The sequence below is a fragment of the Mus caroli genome, chromosome 11 (genome assembly GCF_900094665.2).
Source record: "Mus caroli chromosome 11, CAROLI_EIJ_v1.1, whole genome shotgun sequence".
In the NCBI taxonomy this organism is placed as follows: domain Eukaryota; kingdom Metazoa; phylum Chordata; class Mammalia; order Rodentia; family Muridae; genus Mus; species Mus caroli.
The window spans coordinates 98,473,338-98,496,360 of NC_034580.1; the positions used below are offsets into that span (position 1 = coordinate 98,473,338).

The 23,023-nt window shown below is 39.5% G+C and overlaps 1 protein-coding gene across 1 annotated transcript in view; it reads right to left on the bottom strand.

Moving 5' to 3' along the window:
- The window catches only part of Gpatch8 (G-patch domain containing 8), a 77,010-nt gene that overhangs the window by 41,676 nt on the left and 12,311 nt on the right, over positions 1–23,023 (bottom strand). Inside the window, exons 2-3 of the mRNA XM_021177201.2 lie at positions 17,113–17,187; positions 6,759–6,831 (exon numbers count right to left, since the gene is read on the bottom strand). Coding sequence (XP_021032860.1) covers positions 6,759–6,831; positions 17,113–17,187 — 148 coding nt within the window. The remainder of the gene's footprint in view (positions 1–6,758; positions 6,832–17,112; positions 17,188–23,023) is intronic.

Below are 23,023 nucleotides of genomic sequence, written 5' to 3' on the forward strand. Positions count from 1 at the left end.
TTCAGAGACTACTAAGACTATGCTTGTCTTTGATAAATGTACTAAGACCTACTTATCCATCAGGAAGAAGAGTCAGTGCTTCCTAAACTACATAAGCTCTGTGTAAAGTAAGCTACAGAAAGAAGCTGGTCTCAAACTACAGGCCTCATACCAGGAATCTTGACTCTTTCCCTTCCAGAAGCTTGGGTCAGGGGAACCGCCACACTAGGCACAAGCCTTCCTGACAATCCATACCTTGCTTCGTGATTCAGAGGAGCTATGTTTCCTGACCTCCCCCAATCCATTCCTATTTTCAGTATCAGCTTTCTCTGAAAGGAAAAGGGGCATAAAGTACATTTAAGGTCATGTTTATACTTAAATGGCAGATACTCAGTAGCTGTGGGACTTTTCTAAAACTGTTTCAATTTATAAAATGACCATACTTAACTTGGCCCAGTACTCATAATGCCAGCACTAACTAGAAAAATGGCGGCAGGAGGATCACTGAGAGCTGGAGGCCAGCACAGGCTACACAGCGAAACCTCATCTCAAACCAAACACACTGATGCACACCTATAATCCCAGCATTCAGGAGGCTGACCCAGAAGGATCAGGAGTTCAAGCCAGCTTTGGCTATCCTGAGTCTGAAGCCAATCTCAGGTTTGTGAGACAATGTCTCAATTCATCCCCCTGAAAAAAATACTATTTTATTAAACAGGACAATGAGAAACACAAATCCTAGATCAACATTTGTCCTATATACTTAATATTATTTTCACTTTCCTAAATTTCACAGGGAAAAATAGACTGTACTTTTACAAATATGCCACTCATCTGCCACAAGTATATATAAAGAAAACTGATCAACACAGTTGGGGATTTAGTCAATTGGCAGAGTGCAAGAAGTCCCAGGTTCACCAGGCGTGTCTCTGTAAATTCAAGGCCTTCCAATTAAGTCATAGGACACAGAGAAACCCTGTCTCAAAAAATAAATAACTACCCCCCACAAAAGCAAACCAAACCAACTGTGATGGTTTGTATATTCTTGGTCAGGGAGTGGCACCATTTGGAGGTATGACCTGGTTGGAGTAGGTGGTAGCACACACTGTGGGTGTGTGCATGAGATTCTCACCCTAGTTGCCTGGAAGTCAGTCTTCCACTAGGCAACCTCTGGATGAAGAGGTAGAACTCTCAGCTCTGCCTGCGCCATGCCTGCCTGGATACTGCCATGTTCCTACCTTGATGATAATGGACTGAACCTCTGAACCAGTAAGCCAGCTCCAATTAAATGTTGTTTTTATAAGACTTGCCTTGGTCATGGTGTCTGTTCACAGCAGTAAAACCCTAAGACATCAACCAACAAAACAAACAAACAACAACAAAAGTTCTGGGTTCAATCCCTAGCACCTATAAAACCAGGTACATATCTGGCTGTAGGAAGATCAAGAGTTCAAGGTCATCCCTGGTTACATAATGCCTTGAGGCCAGACTCTTTTTTTTTTTTTTTTTTTTTTTTGGTTTTTCGAGGCAGGGTTTCTCTGTGTAGCCTTGGCTGTCCTGGAACTCACTCTGTAGACCAGGCTGGCCTCAAACACAGAAATCCGTCTGCTTCTGCCTCCCGAGTGCTGGGATTAAAGGCGTGCGCCACCATGCCCGGCTGCCGAGGCCAGACTCTTTTGAGACTTTGTCTCAGAAAAGTGGAAGAAGCAAGACCTGGTAGGACACATTTTTATTTCCAGCATTTGTCCTTAATCCCAGCGTTTGTGAGGCAGAGGCAGGCAGATCTCTGTGAATTAAAGACAAGCCAGGGCTATATAAAGACAGCCTGTATCAAGCACTACCACCCCCACCCACCTCACTCCTGCCAGTGCCTCCCCAAAAAAGAAAAGCAGAAGGAAGGAAAAGAGTGAGGAAGGGAGGGGAGGAAAGGAAGGAAGGAGGGAGAAGAGGAAGGAGAAGATGGCTCACTGGGTAAAGCACTATCTGTGTACACCTGACAGTCTGCATTTAAGCCCCAGGACCCACATAAAAAGCCAGGTACAATGGCGCTACTTGTAACCCTACCACTCCTACTTCAAGATGAGAGGTGGAGATAGGAGAATAACTCAGAAACTCTTGGGCTAGCTAGTTTAGAGTACATGGCACATCTGGAAGAAGGAAAAGGGGGGGACGGGGAAGGAAGGGGAAAAGGGGGAAGGGACTCTGACTCAAAAAGGGAGAAGCAAATAGCCAACTTGGCACAATGTACCTGAGTACACTGGGTGCATAACACATGCCTACACACACTAATGAAAGAAAATGGACAAAAGCCCAAGTCTAGCAAAATGGCCTAGTGGGTACAGGCATCATGGCCCCTGATAAACTGAGTCTGATCCCAGTGATAGAGAAAACCAACTTCCACAAGTTGTCCTCTGACGTTCATTTGCATATGCATCCACACAGAAACTATAAACAAATAAATGAAACATTTAAAATATCTACCTGTGTCCCAAGCACTCTGGAGGCAATGGCAAGAAGACCGACAGGTATGAAGGCATCCTGAGCTACAGAGCAAGATGCAATCACCAAACCAAACACAACATAACACCACACGACCAAAAGGAAGCACTTCTACACAAAAGTAACTGAAAATCCTTATTCTCAAGACCAGGGCTGGAGAAATGGCTCACAGTTAAGAGCACTGAGACCTCTTCCAGAGGTCCTGAGCTCAATTCCCAGCAACCACATGGTGGCTCACAACCATCTAAAAGGGGATCCAATGCCTTCTTCTGGTATGTCTGACAGCTACAGTGTACTCATATAAAATAAATTAATTCAAAAAAATACCCTTTAAACCTATCCCATGTTTATAAAATAAAAAAATCAGCTACATCTTGAGACCCAACATTAAATGTTGTCCTTACAAGAGTTGCCTTGATCATGGTGTTTTCTCACAGCAGTAAAACCCTAAGACAGCCATTAAAACAAAACAGCCAAACAAATATCTCAGACAATGTATGTAGCAAAGGAGGTGTAGGTACCACTTCCGAGCTAAACCTACTCAGAAAGATTTTACAGCAAAACAAGGTTTTCATTCCAAAGCTGAAAAAAATATTTTATATCTATCTATCTATCTATCTATCTATCTATCTATCTATCTATCTATTAATTAGAAATGCATACAATCTAATGGTCACAAAATACAACTGCAAGCCAGTCTTGTCTTGTTCTAAATTAATTATTTCCTCTGCTTCTGTAATACATAATAGTTCAAAACACTTCTCACAAGCTGGGTTCTCGCCTTCAGAGGGCAGATAACTTTTCTGCGGGTCTTTATTTTTAACAGTAACAACTAGTATGTGCCATATACAGTAAGGGTTTTAAAAAGCATTTAAAACATTACAATTAACAAAAAGGAAAAATCAAATAATAAAATTCAAATGCAAAATGAAATCCAGATTACAAAGTATATTCCAACATAAAGTTTATTCTAGAATCAAAACTCTCTCCTCAACTTTGCCAGTGCCCACTATCAACAGGGAAGCCCCAATAAGTATGGCCAGCCACCTGTAAAAGCCTTGCATGGGCTGAAGTAATATTCCAATTCTTGACCCCCCCCCAAAACAAACAAACAAACAAACAAACAAAAAAACCCTTGAGGAAATCAGGTTTAAATTTTAGTAATGATTTACATGTTCAATAATGTTAAAAGTTGTAAATTCAAATAAGAATTAAAGTTCATGCTGGGCAGTGGTGGTGCACGCCTTTAATCCCAGCACTCGGGAGGCAGAAGGCAGATTTCTGAGTTCGAGGCCAGCCTGGTCTACAGAGTGAGTTCCAGGACAGCCAGGGCTACACAGAGAAACCCTGTCTCGAAAAAACAAAAAAACAACTTCCCTCCCCATGCTCTAATTATAAAATTTCTGACACTCAACATGAATTACTTTTGGATTCAAACGTATTTCATAACTAATGCACGTACATAGCCCTAGCTGGACTAAAACTTGCTATGTAGTTTAAGCTGGCTATAAACAGAAACTCAGAGATCCACTTGCCTTTGCCTCCAGAGTGCTAGGATTAAAGGTATGTACTTAGCCTGTCTTTAATTTTGATTTTGGACAAAATTTGATTTTTACAAAACCTATGGTCTCTACCATACAAATTGCTCTAAGTCATACAGCTTTCTTGCATTTTTGCAGGGCATTCTTATGCCACTTGGAAAGTAAGTTTAATGGCAGTCAAATGTTTGTATTCTCTCTCCAAAACAAAAGGTTAATGTTCAGAAAAAAATTTTTTAAATATTATTCACTGATTAACTCCTATGTGCCATCCCCAAATACAATTTGTAAGTAAATTCTGGGTGTCATAGGATATTTCAACCTGTTTCTAGTTAGGGTGTGGCTCAACCCTTAGCACACACGTTTGTTTGAAAGTGATGTCTAATTGAGTGGCAGACAAAGTGATGAATTAGAGTAAGATTTGACAGAACAGGATATGGCCAACTCTCACCAGAAGAGAGAGGAAAGGAAAGCTACTTAAGGGAGAAACCGACAGCACAGGAGGAAGAGAGTGCAGTACAGGAATACAGGAGAGTTGGCGGAGTAGAGTTGAGAGAGAGAGTAGGGCAGCAGAGAGAGGAAGGAGAAAGGAGTTTTTACCAGAAGTTTTACAACAGGGAGTTTTACAACAGCTGAGTTGAACCAGCCACCCAGAGTTCAAAAATAACTAGAAAGGGTGAGTTTATTCAGCAGCAAGTCTCAGAGGCTGAAAATATTCTAGGCCTAGGATTATACTATACGGAGGCTAGAAGCTTCCAGGACCAACTAACTAGTCCTAGGTTAGCAGACAGAGGCAGTAAACCTCCCAGACAACAATTACAACAAGAGAAAAAAAGTTACCTTTACATTTGGTTTTTGTTTTTGTAAGAACTTACAAGCCAGGAAGGTGGCAATTGCCTTTAATCCTAGCACTAAAGAGGCAGCGGCAGGGGATCTCTGAGTTCAAGGCCAGCCTGGTCTACAGAGTGAATTCCAGGACAGCCAGGGCTACACAGAGAAACTCTGTCTCAAAATAAACAAACAAACAAATAAAACAAGAAACAAAACCCAAACCAAAAAGACGGAATAAAAATTTTTTAAAGGGGCTGGAGAAATGGATCAGTGGTTAAGAGCACTGACTGTTCTTCCAGAGGTCCAGAGGTCCTGAGTTCAATTCCCAGTAACCATGTGGTGGCTCACAACCACATGTTGTAATCCTATCTGTAATAGGATCTGATACCCTATTCTGGTGTGTCTGACAGCTACAGTGTACTCATATACATAAAATAAAATTAAAAAAAAAATTAAACGGAATTGTAAAAGCAGGGATAGGGATGTAGCTCATTTGCAGAATATTTGCACCATGCTTTGTCAGAACACATGCATGAAGCCTCCAGTTTAATCTATGCCACAAACAAACCAAAAGCAGTTTGCTAGTGTTTTGGTTCAGTTTTTGTTGTTTTGGTTTTTGTCTGTTTGTTTTTCAAGACAGGGTTTCTCTGTAGAGCCATGGGTATCTTGGAACTTGTTCTGTAGACTAGGCTGCCTTTGAACTCAGATCTGCCTGCCTCTGCCTCCCAAATGGTGAGATTAAAAGCACGAGCCACCACTGCCGCCACCATCACCACCTGGCTTGGTTTAATTTTTTGAGACAGAGTGTCACTAGGTAGCTGACCTCAAACTTCAGCCTCTACCTTCCAAGTGCTGGAATTACAAGCATGCACTAGCACATCAACCTGGCAAAAGCAAGTTTTACAAATAGAGCACAAAAAAAAAGCTAACATCTGTTCCTGGTGGTCCACCACTGTCACCTTCACATGCAAAGACCGTAGCATTCCCTGTTCTCTTGTTCACCTGAACACACTGAATAGCCCTCAGCTTTCATGTGATGAGTCATTTACAAAATTCAAATGACTACTGGCACAATTACCTTCAAACCTCCCTTTATAGAAGGCTCTATGCGGTCAGATGAAGTTCCCCCTCGTTTCTGAGCTGGCAATCATATCATATCTGCAACTATCAATAGTTTTCCAATTAGAAAGAACTAAAATAGTAAGCACAGTTGATGGCTTTCCGACCAGCAAGAGCATAGAAGCACACATGTTAGTATTTTAGATTTTACCCAAATAAGTAGTATAGTTAAAAGTAAATGTGTAATAGAAACTTTAAACCATGCATTTTCCAGAAGCAGATCTAAGTCTGAGACATGGCCTCTGCTGGGACAGTCCTAGAAATGTTCTTCTCTCAGGTCACAGTTTACACACATTAGCTTTCCCCTCTATGGCCACTCCCACTGATTGCAGAGCAAAAGAATCACAGGAAAAATCACTGGCTTCAGGGAGAAATTAGAAAGTCAAACGTTAAACTTGGCTGTTTAATGATTCTCTTTATGATACAGGAGTCACATAAATATCACTGAAATGCATAAAGAGAACCTAACACACGCTCCTTGTTGTCCACCATTGTCACCTCCACATGCAAAATTCAAACAGGCTGGGTCACTATGTATGGCCCTCTAAGTTTTAATGTCACAGCAACTTATTCTCACCAATTATTAGCAAATATGGAGGCTATACAATGACTTAAGATAGGCTGAAGGAAAAACAGCCTATTCTAGCAGGGGAGAAGATGGGAGAAAATCAAATACTTGTTTAAAAAGACAACAAATGCATCTGATACAAGATTTGCTTCACAAACATTCTTTTACTCTTTTTATTATCATCATCGTCGTCATCATCATTTTGGTAAATTTAAAAAACTTACCCTGAAGAGATTTTCCCAATCCCTGGCCCAGCTTCCACCCATGTTTCTGGAGTAAGCGGTGTCCAATATTATCCTGACAGACAGAACAGAGAAACAAACCAAAAATATTCCAATAATATATTCTTCCCTTCCTAGTGACATTAAAATAGGTGATGAACAAGAGAAAAAATCTACATATATGCATGCAAAAAAGGTGCTAATAAAAGGATAAATAAATGTGCCCAGTAAAAGGGACATTAATGTAAAAAGAAATGCTGGCTAGTATTTTATATGGGAGGACACACGGGGAAAGGGTTCTTTCTGACAGTGTGCTGGGCAACTTCTGTACACAACACTTTAAAGCAAAGGGTGGGGGGGAGAAAAAGGGGGAGAATCCACTTATAAAGTTTTAAAACTAACATTAAAAAACATAAAATCAAGGTATTTATACAATCGTATCCACCACCTAGACAGCACCACTTTAAGATCATTTTGTAAGAAAAGAAAATCTGCATTGTGTTTAGTTACTTTGTTTATGTGTCAGGCTTTCATGACATAAAGTAAGCTCTAAGTGTAAGGCTACCCCAGCACGAGAAATGGAGACAACCACCAAATCCAGGCTAGGCTTGATTGGCTTTAATATATATAGCATATAAATATAACCAGCATGCAGCCAATATTAAACTGAAAACACTGAGGTTAGTAAAACAAGAAGTTAAATCGAATAAACAAAAAATAAAATGAGCTCAAGCACAGACTGAGTGATGCATTTCAACGTGTAGTCTAACAAAAACGCTAAGATGTTAGAATGAAACAGGCCTAGCAATAAGTCAACAGTAAAGAACCATTAGTGCATGTGGGGTCGACATACATAATGTCTCATCTGGAAACAGTATTTCAATGTAAATCGTATGAAAAGATGCCAGAAACAACAATTAAATGTCAGCTCCTGTATGAAGAGTCAAGAAATCAGAAACTTCCACAGCCCTCTGTTTACTTCTCTACTGGTTAAGACTACTGCGAAATAACAAGACCAAGAAAAGAACTTCTGAACACCAGAAAGGAAAAAATGCTACTAATCCAGAAAAAAAGAGTGAAAAGCTAGGCTGCAACTCAGAAAAGAGCAGTTGCCTAGCAACTCACCAGGCTGAGTCCAACCCCCAGCACTACACACATAATTAAAATAAACCAAAAAAATCTTTAATATATAGGCCATGTAGTTTATAACAATAATCTGTCATTTTATACCTGAAATCAATAAATTATCTCATTAATTATCTATCTGTTCTGTTCTTTCTCTGTTTCATTCTCTTCCTTCCTTCCTTCCTTCCTTCCTTCCTTCCTTCCTTCCTTCCTTTCTTCCTTTCTTTCTTTCTCTCTTTCTCTCCTTTTTGTTTTTTGAGATAGGGTTGGTTAGCTGTAGCTCTGGCTGTCCTGACACTCGCTCTATAGAACAGGCCAGCCTAGAGCCCAGAGATCCACCTGCCTCTGCCTCCTGAGTGCTGGGATTAAAGGTTTGTGTGACCATTTCCAGCCTGTTTTCTTTAAAAGAACAATATTCTTCCACAGGTTTAGAACAGCATGCAGCTGAGTGGCTGCAATTTTACTGGTGGAAAAATCACAGTATGATCTCTCAGGCAGGATCTCATTAGCACGGGCTGGTCTTAAGACTTGCTATACATCCAAGGATGACCTTAAACATTTGATTCTCCTGCCTCTACTTCCCCAGGGCTGAGATTACAACTATGCATGCCCATGCCTAGCTTATACAGTGCTAGAGACTGAACCTAAAGCCTCAAGCATGCTAGGCAAGCACTCTGCTGACTGAATTGTATCCCTAACCCCCAAGAGACTTTTGTGGTTTTGCTTTTTCCAGATAGGTCTCTATGTATGTAGCCTATCCAACTAGCCTGGAACTTGTCATCTTTCCTCCTTGGCCTTCTAATTAAGTAATGCTTGGATTACATAGTTGTGTGGGGTTCCAAAATGTTTTGAAAAAAATGAAAGATGAAGGCAAACAATAAAAAGCTGTTTTCAAAACAAAAGGTACTACTATGATATAGGATATATTCTCACACACATACATGGTACAGTAAGAGGGCACTAGAAATTACTTTTGCCAAAATTGGAAAGACCTTGAAAAGAAGGCTCTGTGCAATCTCCAGTGAGGATGCTCACAGTACTAAATGTCACAAAAAGTTTACTGGTCACTACTGCTGCTCCTCTTCTCTCCTGCACTGCTAAGAAAAGTCTCACCTCACCCATACCTGAGTATGTCTTACTATAAATAAATTGTATAAAAAAAATAGGCCAATCACATTGAGTCATATCTGTAATCCCAGAAATGGGAAAGCGGGGGCAAAAGGCGAGTGGATCAGGAGTTCAAGGTCATTTTTGACTACATAACAAATCTAAAACCTAGCTGGGTTACATGAATCACAAAACAACAACAAAAAAGGCCCAGGGTACTTGCCACTTAATATGTGTAAGGCCCAGATTTGAGCCATACCACCTCAAAAAATTTAAATTAAAAACCAAAACAAGTCGGGTAGTGGTGGCGCACACATTTAATCCCAGCACTTGGAAGGCAGAGGCAGGTGGATTTCTGAGTTTGGGGCCAGCCTGGTCTACAGAGTGAGTTTCAGGATAGCCAGGGCTACACAGAGAAACCCTGTCTCGGGGGGAAAAAAATCATGAAAGCAAAGCACAACAATATCCTTTATTTTCCCCACTATCAACCAAGTTTAGCTACTTATAAGTTCCTTTGGAAATGACAAGGCTAGCAAAATGACTTTTAGATCATATGAGCTTGATATGGGGGCACATTGCTTATAACTGCAGCAGTGAGGTGGCTAAGGCCAGAGGGTCACCTGGAGTTCAACGACAGTCAGAATTAAAAAGTGAGATCTTTTTATCTCAAAATAAAATAAAATAAAAATTAAATGACTAACAATTGCAGTTCATTATTGTTTACTCTCTTGCTACACGAATGCTCTAACAGTGTATGGCACAAAGATTTATGTATTAAGTAATGCTGACAAAAATTGTTGTTTCTCCCCCATTTTGTTATGGTCTGTTTTTGCTGTTTTGTTTCTGGTTTTGTTTTTTTCTTTTTTAAGAAATCAATCTTTGGCCACGAGAGATGAGACATTATGCTTACTGTGTTGTATTATGAATGCACTAAAGTAAACAGACAGATGAAGCAGTATGCTATTTCCAGAAGCAGTGCAAGTGGAGTGAAGCATTTCCATACGAACCTGGCTTTAAAACTGGGCTGTCAAAAGAACAGTTAAATGTAACACAAAGTAAGAAACTGTCCGATCACTAATGGTCGCTTTATTTTTTTATTTTTTGTCTTGTTTTCAATTCACTGCTTGCAAGTAATGTATTTATTAAAGGAGACTGGAAGCATAAGTAAAACCACGAGTCAAGAGCAGCTGAGATTCAGAGCAGCGTGTGTGACTGACGACAGTGAGAGGGAGAGCAAATGTTAAGGAGAACAAAGCAAAGTTCAGGGCATACACATTAGCAGCACTTTTACAGCTCCACTCAAGAGGCTGGCTGTCACCTCGGGTGACAGTGGCGTCACTCTTCTAAGGCCTAAGGTTAAACTGCCCTTTTACTAAATGCTTTCCCTCAACTTCTCTAAGCAGGAGCAGAGAATGGAGTGCTCCAGACTACAAACTATCCATCCCACTGCTGAGTCCTTCTGCTGACAGAAACAGACAACAAAACAGCACACACATCTCCCCACCAGCCTCCTCAGGTAAATGAATAACTAATAAAGACAACCTGAACCTCTCCTATCATTTTAAACTACCTGTTTTGACAGGACAAAGCTGCTACATTGCTTATCACAAAACTATTCAGTGTGGTCTCCTACTAAAAAGGAAAAAAAAAAGGTGGTGGTAACTATGATGAGAAAATACTGTATACCTAAATAACTTGTTAAAAACTTGTTTGTTTGCTTTGGTTTTTTTTTATTTGGGGTGTGTGTGTGTCTGAGGAGCTCAGACGTGTCATACCCTGGAGCTGGAATTAACAGGCAGCTATGAGCTATGAGTGCTGAGAATCAATTTAGGTCTTTGTGAGAATAACACTCATTTTTAACCACTTAGTCATTTCTCTAGTCCACCGAGTAAATTAAAAAAGAGAAGGAAAAAAAGGAAAGACAAGAAGTGAAAAGAAAAGAAAGGAAAAGAAAAGAAGAGAAAGAGAAAGAGAAAGAGAAAGAGAAAGAGAAAGAGAAAGAGAAAGAGAAAGAGAAAGAGAAAGAGAAAGAGAAAAAGAGAAAGAAAGGGGGTGAAGCCAGGTGTGGTAGCACATACCTTTAATACAAGGAAAAAAAAAAACACTTTTACAATAAAATGACACTTGTCAATCTCTGAACTATAAATTTTTCATTATCAATAAACAAGGGAAAACCAATAATACATTTACTTTATTTAGGACTGTGATTTTGTAGTTTTCCCGTATGAGAGTCCCATGGTTATTTATAATGGTAGATTGACTAAAAACTTAAAAGCTCCAACAGGTAATCATGACAAATATAGGAAATGAGCAGTAAATACAGTTCTAAAATTATTAACAATTAGAAAAAAATATCTTGTAAGAATCAGCAACTCTTTACAATTTTTATCATTACAATAATTACAAATTTTTATTTTTTTAAAGTAATAAAAATAAAATATATAAGGCCAGGAATAATGGCATGTCTACAATTCCAGCACTTGAGAAAGGAAATCCAACTTGTGTACATATTGAGTTCCACGGCTACAGAATGAGTTAAGACTTAAAAGAAGAGAAAGCCAGGCATGATAGTTCACCCTTTAATTCCAGCAATTCTCAATTCTGTGAGTTTAAGGTCACAGCCTGGTCTACAGAATGAGTTTCAGGGCACTCAGAGCAACATAATAGAGAGCTCTGTCAGAAAGGAAAGGAAAGGAAAGGAAAGGAAAGGAAAGGAAAGGAAAGGAAAGGAAAGGAAAGGAAAGGAAAGGAGAGAGAAAGAGAAGAGAGAAGAGAAGAGAGAGGGGGAGGGAGGGAGAGACTAAACAAAGAAAGTCATGCGCCTACCTACAATCCTAAGAGGAAGAGGAAGGAGAATCAGATATCAGAGATCAAGGATCATCCTCTGAGTCTGAAACCAGTAATGTCTCTAAGAAACTGTCTCAACAAACAACAAAAACAGCCAGGTGTGGTGGTTCACACCTGAAATTCTAACACTTGGGAGGCTAAAGCAGGACTGTTATGTGTTCAAAGCCATCTTAAGTTACACACTGGCATCTAAGTCAAATTGGACTCCTCCACACATAAAAAAGTTAATACTGCCGGGCAGTGGTTAGCGCACACCGTTAATCCCAGCACTTGGGAGGCAGAGGCAGGCAGATTTCTGAGTTCGAGGACAGCCTGGTCTACAAAGTGAGTTCCAGGACAGCCAGGGCTACTCAGAGAAACCTTGTCTTGAAAAACCAAAAAAAAAAAAAAAAAAGTTATAGAAACAAAAATTAATCTTTTAGCCTTTTCAAACAATGTACAATTAACAAAGACTTGTGGTGCTAACAGGCCAGATTATGTACTATTTAAAGGTACATGTAATAATTACAAAGGAGGGGACTGGAGAGATGGCTCAGGAGTTAAGAGCAGTGGCTGCCTTTCGGTGGCTCACGACCATCTGTAATGGAATCTTATGCCCTCTTCTGGTGTGTCTGAAGACATAGACAGGGTATTTTATATACATAAAATAAATAAATCTTAACAAAAAAAGAATTACAAGGATATTTCTATTTTAAACTAAGAAATAGGGAAATGACATTTTCTTGAGGAGGACACAGACAGACAATCTTCTGTCTAATTCAGAGTCTCCAGGGTTGTTCCAAATGGCAGCTTTATGATCTTCAGCTGAAAGTGAAGTCCTAGTGTGAGCAAGTGAAGCTGAACTGAATGAAAACTCTTTTGGGGGGTGGAAGGGAGCAAGATTACCTCAACTGACTTATTCTGGCTTTCTATTTGTAAGTTAAAAAGTAAATTAAAATTCTGTACTACCAACATGTGTTCCTGTCTATTATGTTAGAGTTTTTAAATGGGAGGATCTTCAAATGCAAAAAGTGCTTTATAAGTGACCACCAATACAGTGAAAATGTAATACCAATGTTAAAACAGAAAACAAAAACTTCAGTAACTATTTTAGATGGTCTTCAACATTCTTATTTATCAATTAAACTCGAAGTACAAAACTTTCACAGGAACTACATACCACTATCTGAAGTAGGACCATTTGGCAACAGCAGCATAGTGCATGCCAAAACACAGTTAAAAATGTATTTTCTTGCAAGGGCTGAGTGCAAGTTTTGATACTAGAAAATAGAACCTCATGTTCTCAAGAGAAAACCACTTCAGATACATCAGTGACTAGATAAATATTAATCCCACACTCAATTTTCTTTTAGTTGACAACCGGATTTAATTTATAAAATTTAGCCTATTTTCAGCAGAACAAAAATGATAAGTCTCTTGAGTGGGTTGTAAGCTTTGCTGATTGTGTATTAGAGACTATAAGCAAGAACCAATGCTACCATGTGAACCCATGCAAAGAACAAATCTGTAAAAATTCCCCAAACAAACAAAAAAAAATCTATAGCTCACTACAGATGACAATGAAGACTAGAGAGAAAAGCCATATAGTAATGCTACACCATTCAGCTCCAAGAAGCATAGTGTTTATTGTGCAGTCCACATAAGGTCACTGCTAAGAGTCAAATTAGCAGTCTCACAGAGTTACATTTTGGAACTAGTGGAGTCCACAGATCTACACAGATATGCAACATAACAAAACTCCAGGAGTACATGTACTATTAAATCCCTACGTAAGTAAACTAACCATTGGCAACTAGATATTTGGAAAACTTAACGCTAACTTTTAAAAAACCCACTAAACCTGACAACTCCTAAAGTCAGGATTTTTATCAGTCACAATAAAAGCAACTAATCTGGTAGAAAGTTGTACTTTCAATTGTATCAATGACAGCAGTTTTTCAAGTCTGTGATGCAGGCATTTTTTCTTTTATCCAACTTCATTATCCCATCTGATTTATCATCTTCAAACTAGGATAAGATCATAAAAAAATCATATAACCTAAATCGTACTAACCGATTCTTGTAACTACAACAGAATCTAAGACTGGGCTAGGACTTTAGATTATGTTTAGTTTTCCCAATACTTTAAATGTATGGACGTCATAATTGTGGCTTTAACGTCAAAATCTCATAACTAACAACTTTTAAAGTTGAAACTAAAAAAGTTGTTTGCAATAAGAAAACATATTTTATTCTTTCACTATAATTCAGATAGTCAAGTTATCTGCCAATTCTAATGTAATTTTTTAGAAAATATTTTACTCTTGATCAAAAGGATATTTTAGTTGAAATAAAGGAAAATAAAACTTTATAGCAAACATTAACAAGTAATTTCTGATTCTTGTTTTTTAATGAATTTTGTACTTTATGAATACTGTTTTTAACATTTGCCTACTAAAATTGAATAATTATATAATCTCACTAACAAATCCAGACTTCAGAAGTTTGGTTAATGTATAATTCATTATTATCTTTGAATCTCATTTCACATTTTGCTGATTTGTATCAAATATGCTCTATTATGAAACAAATAGCCTTAATTCCATACTCATAATAGCCTTTCATATAGGCATATTCTTGACACAAACCTGTGCAGACCTCCCCAGTCATCAGGTGCTGCAGACCCCCTTGCTTATGTATTGAAATGACTACACTTTAGCCCCTGCAATGATCTGTAGACTCCCAAAGCTGTGTGTCCCCGGCCACTTTTGAGTTGCATGCTGTAGCAAAACAGTCAGCACCTCTCAAGATATTGCTGCAGAGAAAGAGCTTAATTCAGCAGAGACTCTGTGTAAAAAGCAACAATCCCGCTTAGAACGAAACAGCTCAAGACAGCCAGCCAGCCCCAAAACTAAACACTTGTCTGCTGGGCATTCAGATAGAGGACTTTTGTCTTTGGGTGTAGGTGTGCTTTTAAAACTTTAAATTTTATTTCCAGATGATCAGGTAGCAGAACTAAAGCTCTTTCTTTTCTGGGTCCCATTTTTCTTTTTTTTTTTTGAGTCCTACCTTCTATTTAACATAATGTATCCTAAAAGGTCTATTATTATTTAAACTATTAACTCACAATTAATGTATATGTTTATAGACTCCAGAAATAATTTTTCACCAGAAGTATAACTTAATATAACATACATATCTCTGAGCACACGTTTATTTTAAAGAATAAACGTCCTGTCTGAGCACAGTATCAACTTGTTACTTTAATGGAGATTAATTAACATTCTCTAGTAAACAAGCCGTGAGCTCATTCTACTCTTACTCACTGAGATTACTCGGCAATGATTACACAAGCAGACTGACTTGTCACAGTGCTTTGCTTACAAATACGACATGTCCAAGAAAAAAATCCTGGGCACTGTGAGGAAATAGTATCATTAGTCTCATGTCATAGGAATGGCTTAGAAAATTGTAATGTGAACCTACACAGAACTTAAAAGGGCTAAATGAAAATGCTTTAAAAGAAATATTCATTAAGTCAAATGAAGCAGGCTACAGTTTCAGGCTAATTAAACTTCCTGATACTGCCCAGTCAAAGTGCTCAATAGAAACCGCACATCTGTGACCCTGACAGGACATGGGACTGGGAGGCTCTAACAACTGGGGATTTGTCCTTAAAACTGATGCAAAGAAATATTTTTAAATTAAAATGGAAAACTAAATTATTTAAGTACAAACCATGTACCTTGCCTACGAATTTCATTATAAAATTCTTCCTGATGATCTGATACAGAACAAGGCACAAGCCTTGGTGGGCTTTACTTAGCAGAGTGGGCTTGGCATTTTCCTCTTAGGTTAAAATGTAAGACTGGACTTTCAGCACACGCTCAGCTATGAACTCTCCCTCTGCAGCATTATCACATGCGTCATCAATTACTGCCATGCCTAGTCTAGCATCATGCCAGCACATTAAGACAGAAAGTACTATATGCAGTGTTCACTGGACCAGAAAGACAGAAATAAGAAGGGGAGGTAGGGAGAAAGAAACCCTAGAGAAGAAATTAAAAAAAAAAGGCAGACCGTGCAATACAAACCAGATCATGGCTGCTTAGCTAATATGGGCCAACTGCTGTGGAAGAAAAATGTCGAACACCCCAAGTTGTGTAAATTCTGTAAACATCTAAACATACACACAAACACACACAACACCAACCTAATTAGGAACATAAATATATGTTGATCCTTTACTATGTCATAGCTTTGAAAGCAAAAGTTAAATTATCTATACTTTCTCAACTGCTTTGTTACTTCACAGAAGGAAAAGAAGCTAGTGTTGCTTAAAGGGAGAGGAGGCCTATCTTGAAGGATATATAAAACTTAGCCTATCTTGAAGGATATATAAAACTTAGGATTCCCTGTCTGACTTTGTATCTACTCAAGTTTTACCAATGTCTCAATTAAATCTTCTTAAGTATACACATGTAAGCACAAATTTTAAATACTGACAATAACAAGCTTAGACATTTCAACAATGGACAGTTGTTCTAGAATAACATTGTTTTATGTCCAAAACTTAAAACTTTTCTTTCCTCCTAGAAACAGGGCTCTCTCTGTGTAGCCCTGGCTGTCCTAACTCACTCTGTAGACCAGGCTGGCCTCAAACTCATAGATTCACCTGTCTCTGCCTCCCAAGTGCTCGAATTAAAGGCATGAGCCACCATCACTTTTCTTTTAAGTAAGAGGCAGAGAAAACCTCCTTGTTCTCTGGCTTGGTATCATTACTGTCATAGACTAAGAAGTGTGAAAAGACAAAAGTAACTAACTGTTAACCTGGAAAACAAAAAAACAAAAAACCACCAGTCATTTCTTAAGCTACAGAGACCAAGCTTACCATGTCTCACAAGGGTGTAATAGCTTGCTACTTCGTAACTGTTTCTACTAGAACATTTCACACATGATTATGTTGCCCAGAAACGGTATTAAAGGATCAAAATACATTTTACTCCTTTATTTGATTTACAAAAACACTACACCCAACTTTCTGTCTTTTATCAAGGTTTAATATGGGCCAAAAGTAACATTTTTTTTTCCATTAAATCCTAACTTTTTCTCTTTGTTTTACACTGATTTTCTAACAAATCACACCCAAAAGTCGACCTGATTACTCTAGGGCATGCAAGAAAATGGCTCTAAACTGTACTATCAGTTGTGCCTAAGTTTAACTTCACTCACATCAAGTGTCACACGAGCTCTACCTAACTAACTGGCTAAGACCCAAAATAAGCACGGGTGATCTTACCGATTCTATGGGCTTGTCAAGGGATGCTTGTTCAATCTCCAAGTGTCCTTCTTCATACTGATCAAAGTGATTACCCTGGAAAAAAAAAAACTGCAGTTATTTTTCAAAAGTAGTTATTATCGAAGTAACTGATAATCTAGCCAACTACAAGTTATTTTTATTTTTTTATTTTTGGTATAAGACCAAAATTATGCCAGGCAGTGGTGGCGCACGCCTTTAACCCCAGCACTTGGGAGGCAGAGGCAGGCGGATTTCTGAGTTCGAGGCCAGCCTGGTCTACAAAGTGAGCTCCAGGACAGCCAGGGCTACACAGAGAAACCCTGTCTCGAAAAACCAAAACAAACAAACAAACAAACAAACAAAAAACCCTACAAGACCCAGTGAGATGGCTCAACATTGTAAAGGCATGGACCACCAAGCTTGACCACTTGAGTTTGATTGCTAGCACACATGTGGTAGAAAAAGAGAATCTACTTCAGCCAAGCTGTCCTCTGACAGACACATGTCCCACATACTGCCAGATAAATAAATAGAAATTATTTTCTTAAAAAAACTGCCACCAGAGGATGTAGTTCAGTGGGAGAGCTCCTGATCATCACACAAAGGTCCTAGATCAATCATGAGGGATGGGAGGAGTTCAGGGGAAGAAGGATGGCTCAGAAGCTAAGTCTTGTTGCCTAAAGATACAAGCCTGATGACCCAAGTTTTATCCCAGAACCCATGGAAAGGACTGATAAGGGCCTAGTAAACCTGGCACACACCTTCGATCCCAACACTCGGGAGGCAGAGGAAGACAGATCTCTGATTTCAAAGGCAGAGAGAGTTCCAGGATAATCAGAACTACCTGTTGGGGGGGCAGGGGAGGGGCGGGGGGGTTCCCTAGTATGCACAAGACCCTAAATTCAACCAGTAGCAGGGACAGGAAAATAACAAAAACAAAGGAACTGTCAAAGTAAGGCAGGCAAGCAAAGTAACACAAAACAAAAACCTTAAGAGTCTGTCTTGGGCTGGAGACATAGATGGCTCTGTAGTTAAAAGCACTGGCTGTTCTTCTAGAGGGGTTCAGTTCCCAGCTTCCACATGGCACCTCACAACCAACTATAACTCCAGTTCCAGGGATCCAGCATCCTCTTCTGGCCTCCTTAGGCACCAGACATGCACATAGTACATATATATATAGACAGACAAAATATTCAAACAAATTTAATAAATATAATAAAAATTTAAAAGTCTGTGTCTGGAGGCTGGAAATGCTGCTCAGAGATTAAGTATTTACCCAGAATGCAAGAAGCACTACATTCAATCACAAGTTCTGGAAATTAAAAAAGGACCAAAAGGCCAGGTGTGGTGGGCATGCCTTTAATCCAAGCACTTGGGAGGCAGAGGCAGGTGGATTTCTGAGTTTGAGGCCAGCCTGGTCTACAGAGTGAGTTCCAGGACAGCCAGGGCTATACAGAGAAACCCTGTCTCGAAAAAAAAAAAAAAAGACCAAAAGAAGGACTAAATCTAGAATTCTGAACCTCTTCTCCCTTAACAACTAATTGTTAACTAAAACCATTATGAGCCACTTGTGACATCTGTGCTTAAACTGACTCACTTGTGTCCTTTTACTTTCTTCTTTGTCATGTAGATGCTGGGAACTGAACCTGAGACGCTGGCACAGCAGTCAGTGAGCCACCTGATCCATCTCTCCAGCCCACCCTTTTACTTTCATAAACAGGATTTCTTTCAAAAAAAAAAATTGTTTCCTTATTATATGTGCGTGCTTGTGCATTCATGAATGTGCAATGCTGCATATGTGGAGGTCAGAGTCCAATGTCCAGGAGCTTTTGAAAAAGAAAGAAATGAATGTTGTTATGGTTCTAGGGAAATTAAACCTAGAGCCTTTTAAATTCTAAGCACTCTACTATTCAGCTCCATCTCTACCCTAACAACACTAATGAGGGCTGTCTTGATGGCTTAGAACAGTATTCTCAACAAGTGGGTTGCAACCTTTTTTTTTTTTTTGAAAGGGGGGGGTCAAATGACCTTAAGACCTTTGGAAAACATATTTACATTATAACTCGTAACAGCAAAATTACAGCTATGAAGTAACAACAAAAATAATTGGGGGGGGGGCTCACCACAACATGAGGAACTGTATAAAAGAGTCACAGCATTAGGAAGGTTGAAAACTGCTGGCTGATAAGGCTAAAGCACTTGGTGTATGTACTGGCTAGTTTTGTGTCAACTTGACACAGCTGGAGTTATCACAGAGAAAGGAGCTTCAGTTGAGGAAATGCCTCCATGAAATCCAACTGTAAGGCATTTTCTCAATTAGTGATCATGGGGGAAAGGCCCCTTGTGGGTGGTGCCATCTCTGGGCTGGTAGTCTTGGGTTCTAGAAGAGAACAGGCTGAGCAAGACAGGGGAAGCAAAGAAACAGTAAAGAACATCCCTCCATGGCCTCTGCATCAGCTCCTGCTTCCTGCCCTGCTTGAGTTCCAATCCTGACTTCCTTTGGTGATGAACAGCAGAATGGACGTACAAGCTGAATAAACCCTTTCCTCCCCAACTTGCTTCTTGGTCATGATGTTTATGCAGGAATAGAAACCCTAACTAACACAGTGTACAACACTGACATCCTGACTTCATTGTTAGGAACATAAGAGTAAAACGAGAACCACCTGCCAAAAAGGTTGTCTGTCACCCTAACTTCTGCACACCCACTGGGGTACAAGTGCCCTCACACATAAACACATAAACAAAATAAAAATAAAAAACAGTAATAAAAATGTTCCTTATAACCAAAGTTAGGGGATTCAATGTGGGTTTGTTTTGTTTTTGTTTTTGTTTTTTGAGACAGGGTCTCTCTATTTAGTCTCCAGTTGCAGCTCAGTAGATCAGGCTGGCCTCCAAATCACAGTTGCCTCTGTCTCTACCTTGAGCCACATACCTGACCCCCTCAAAGTGGTTTTTATTACTAAATCAAAGCTTTTCGGAACTTATTTTTAGTTCATTTTATTTCTTTGTGTGTGCGCGCGCTTGTTCCCATGAGCACTCACTGGAAGGTATGACAGGGAGCAAATGCTATTGGCTGTCACGTGGAGGTCAGAGGATGGCTGTGAAGCTGGCTCTTTCCACTTTATTGTAGGTTCTGGCACTCAAACCCAGGCCATCAAGCTTCCTACTGGCTAAACCATGTCACTGGCCCAGATTCTAAGTTCCTGTTGAATGATCATATCAACAAAGCCGTAAACATCTGACTTTCTCCATCTAGATGAGGTCTATGCCAAGTGTAAAATGATTTTATCTTTGACACACCCCTTAGTCTACCTTTGACATGACTCTGGCTAGTAAATATATTACACAAATGTCTCTGTTTTTCCCTGCTCTCACCAACTAAAATTTTTTTGTTTGTTTGCTTCTTGAGACAGAGAATCCTGTAGCGCACACTGTCCTTGGACTCACTCTAAGGAGCTGAGGGTGACACTGAACTTGTGATCTTCTTGTACCCATGTTTCAAGAGCTGGGGCCACTGACAAATGCTGCCACACCCGGCTTTACCTTCTCTACTCCATTTATCAACATTGCTTAGAAATTGTCTAATGCCTAACATAGTAGCTGTAACACATCACAATTCTAATAACATAATAACCTATATTTGGGACTTTTAAAATTACTATTACATTTATTGGTATGTGTATGTTTTTAAGAGTGTGTACGTTTGTACCACAGCATACATATGGGGGTCAGAGGACAACTTGTGGGAGTAAGTTCTATCTACTACATGGATCCTGTAGATCTAACTGGGGTTGTGAGGCTGGTGGCAAGCATCTTTACCCACTAAGCTATTTGCTGACCCTAATTTGGACTTTCTAAACCACATAATGATGTCAGGGGTAGAGACACAGCTCAATTGAAAACAATGTTTGCCAAATATGCACAAAGCTCTGGGTTCAATCTGGAACACCACACAGAGTGTTGTGGCATACACCAGTAATCTTAGATCTTAGTGCTTAGGGACAGAGGCAGGAGGATGGAAAAATCCAAGCCATCCTTTGCTACATAGCAAGGCCAAGGCCAGTCAGGGTTATGAGAATGTCTCAAAGAGAAAAAAATTATAAATAATTATGATTTTGATTCTACCTTCCATAGATGAAAAAAGGAAAAGAAAAAAGAAAAACTCAGAGAGAAAGCAAGTTTGATTTCCATAACCCATGAGCTAATAGAGAGCAGACGACCACAGCTGTCCTCTGACCCCCACAAGCACTCTGTGGTACTCACAGCCCACACTCATGCATACTAACACAATGAAGACCAGGCTTAGCCTTGAACCCCAAAAGATCCACCTGCCTCTGCTTGCTGAGTGTTAGGATTAAATGCATATGCCGCCACACTTAGCTAAAACCTCAAATTTTAAAAAAGTGGAACAAAACAGAACCATAAAAGACAGCTTCGCGGGGGGGGTGGGGGGGGCGCACGCCTTTAATCCCAGCACTTGGGAGGCAGAGGCAGGGGGGTTTCTGAGTTCGAGGCCAGCCTGGTCTACAGAGTGAGTTCCAGGACAGCCAGGGCTATACAGAGAAACCCTGTCTCGAAAAAAAAAAAAAAAAAAAAAAAAAAAAAAAAAAAAAAAAAAAAAAAAAAGTTACAAATCCTTAAAAAAAAAAAAAAAAAAAAAGGGGGGGGGGGGGGGATTCAGAGAAAAAGAAAACCAAACTAGACATTCTGGATATTAAATGGCATAGTTTTATTAGTATAAAGTTCACTGCAAACAGAAGCCACAAAGTGACAACACATGCCTTTAATTCCAGCATTCCAGAGGCAAATATAGGGAGATCTCTGAGTTCAAGACCACCCTAGTCTACAGAGCAGGTTCCAGAACAGCCAGGACTCACAGAGAGGCCTTCTCAGAAAACCAAAATAAATAAACAACAGCAATAATAATAAATCTAAAAAAAAAAAAGGCCAGATATGTTAATGCATACTTTTAATCCCAGCACCTGGAAGGCAAATCCAGACCAGATTTCTGGAAACTGAAGGTCAGCCTGGCCTACAAAACGAGTTCCAGGACAATTGGGGCTACATAGTGAGACGCTGTCTCCAAACAAACCAACCAAACAAAATTAATATAATATCCTACCCCTTTTTCATTTTGAGAGTACAGGGGTGTTGGAGACAGGGTTTCTCTGTGTAGCCCTAGCTGACCTGGAACTTGCTCTGTAGACCAGGCTGACCTAGAACTAAAAGATCCACCTGCCTCTGCCAAATGCTGTGACTACAGGCGTGCACCACTGTTTTTTATCGTGAGCATACTGAACTTTCTACTCTAATAGAATATGCAATAAGCATATTTGGTTACAGTTCCACAGTCAAACGGTCAATTTGCTTTTTAATCAGAGGAAAATCCACACCACAGCTTCTGGTATTTGCTGTACTATCAATGACTTCTTTCAGTATCTGTATAGTGGTTTATAATTCCTTTAGTGATGCCCATAAGTCTCTCACTTAAGTGTAAATGGCAGTGCTAGTGTGGCAAGGGCAGCAAGGGCAGAAACACAAGCAAAAGTACACAGTGTTTCAAGACGAAACTGTAGCACAACTCAGGAAACAGAAATAAACCTCAGGCCAGGCACGCCTTTGATCCCAGCACTCAGGAGGCAGAGGCAGGCCTGGTCTACAGAGTGAGTTCCAGGACAGCCAGGGCTACACAGAGAAACCCTGTACAGAAAAACCCTGTCTTATGGAAAAAAAACAAAACAAAACAAAACAAAAACAAAAACAAAATAAAGAAAGAAAAAAGAAAAGAAAAGAAAAGAAAAGAAAAGGAAAGGAAAGGAAAGGAAAGGAAAGGAAAGGAAAGGAAAGGAGAGGAGAGGAAAGGAAAGGAAAGAAAAGAAATATACCTCAGGCTAGAATCTATTTTCAT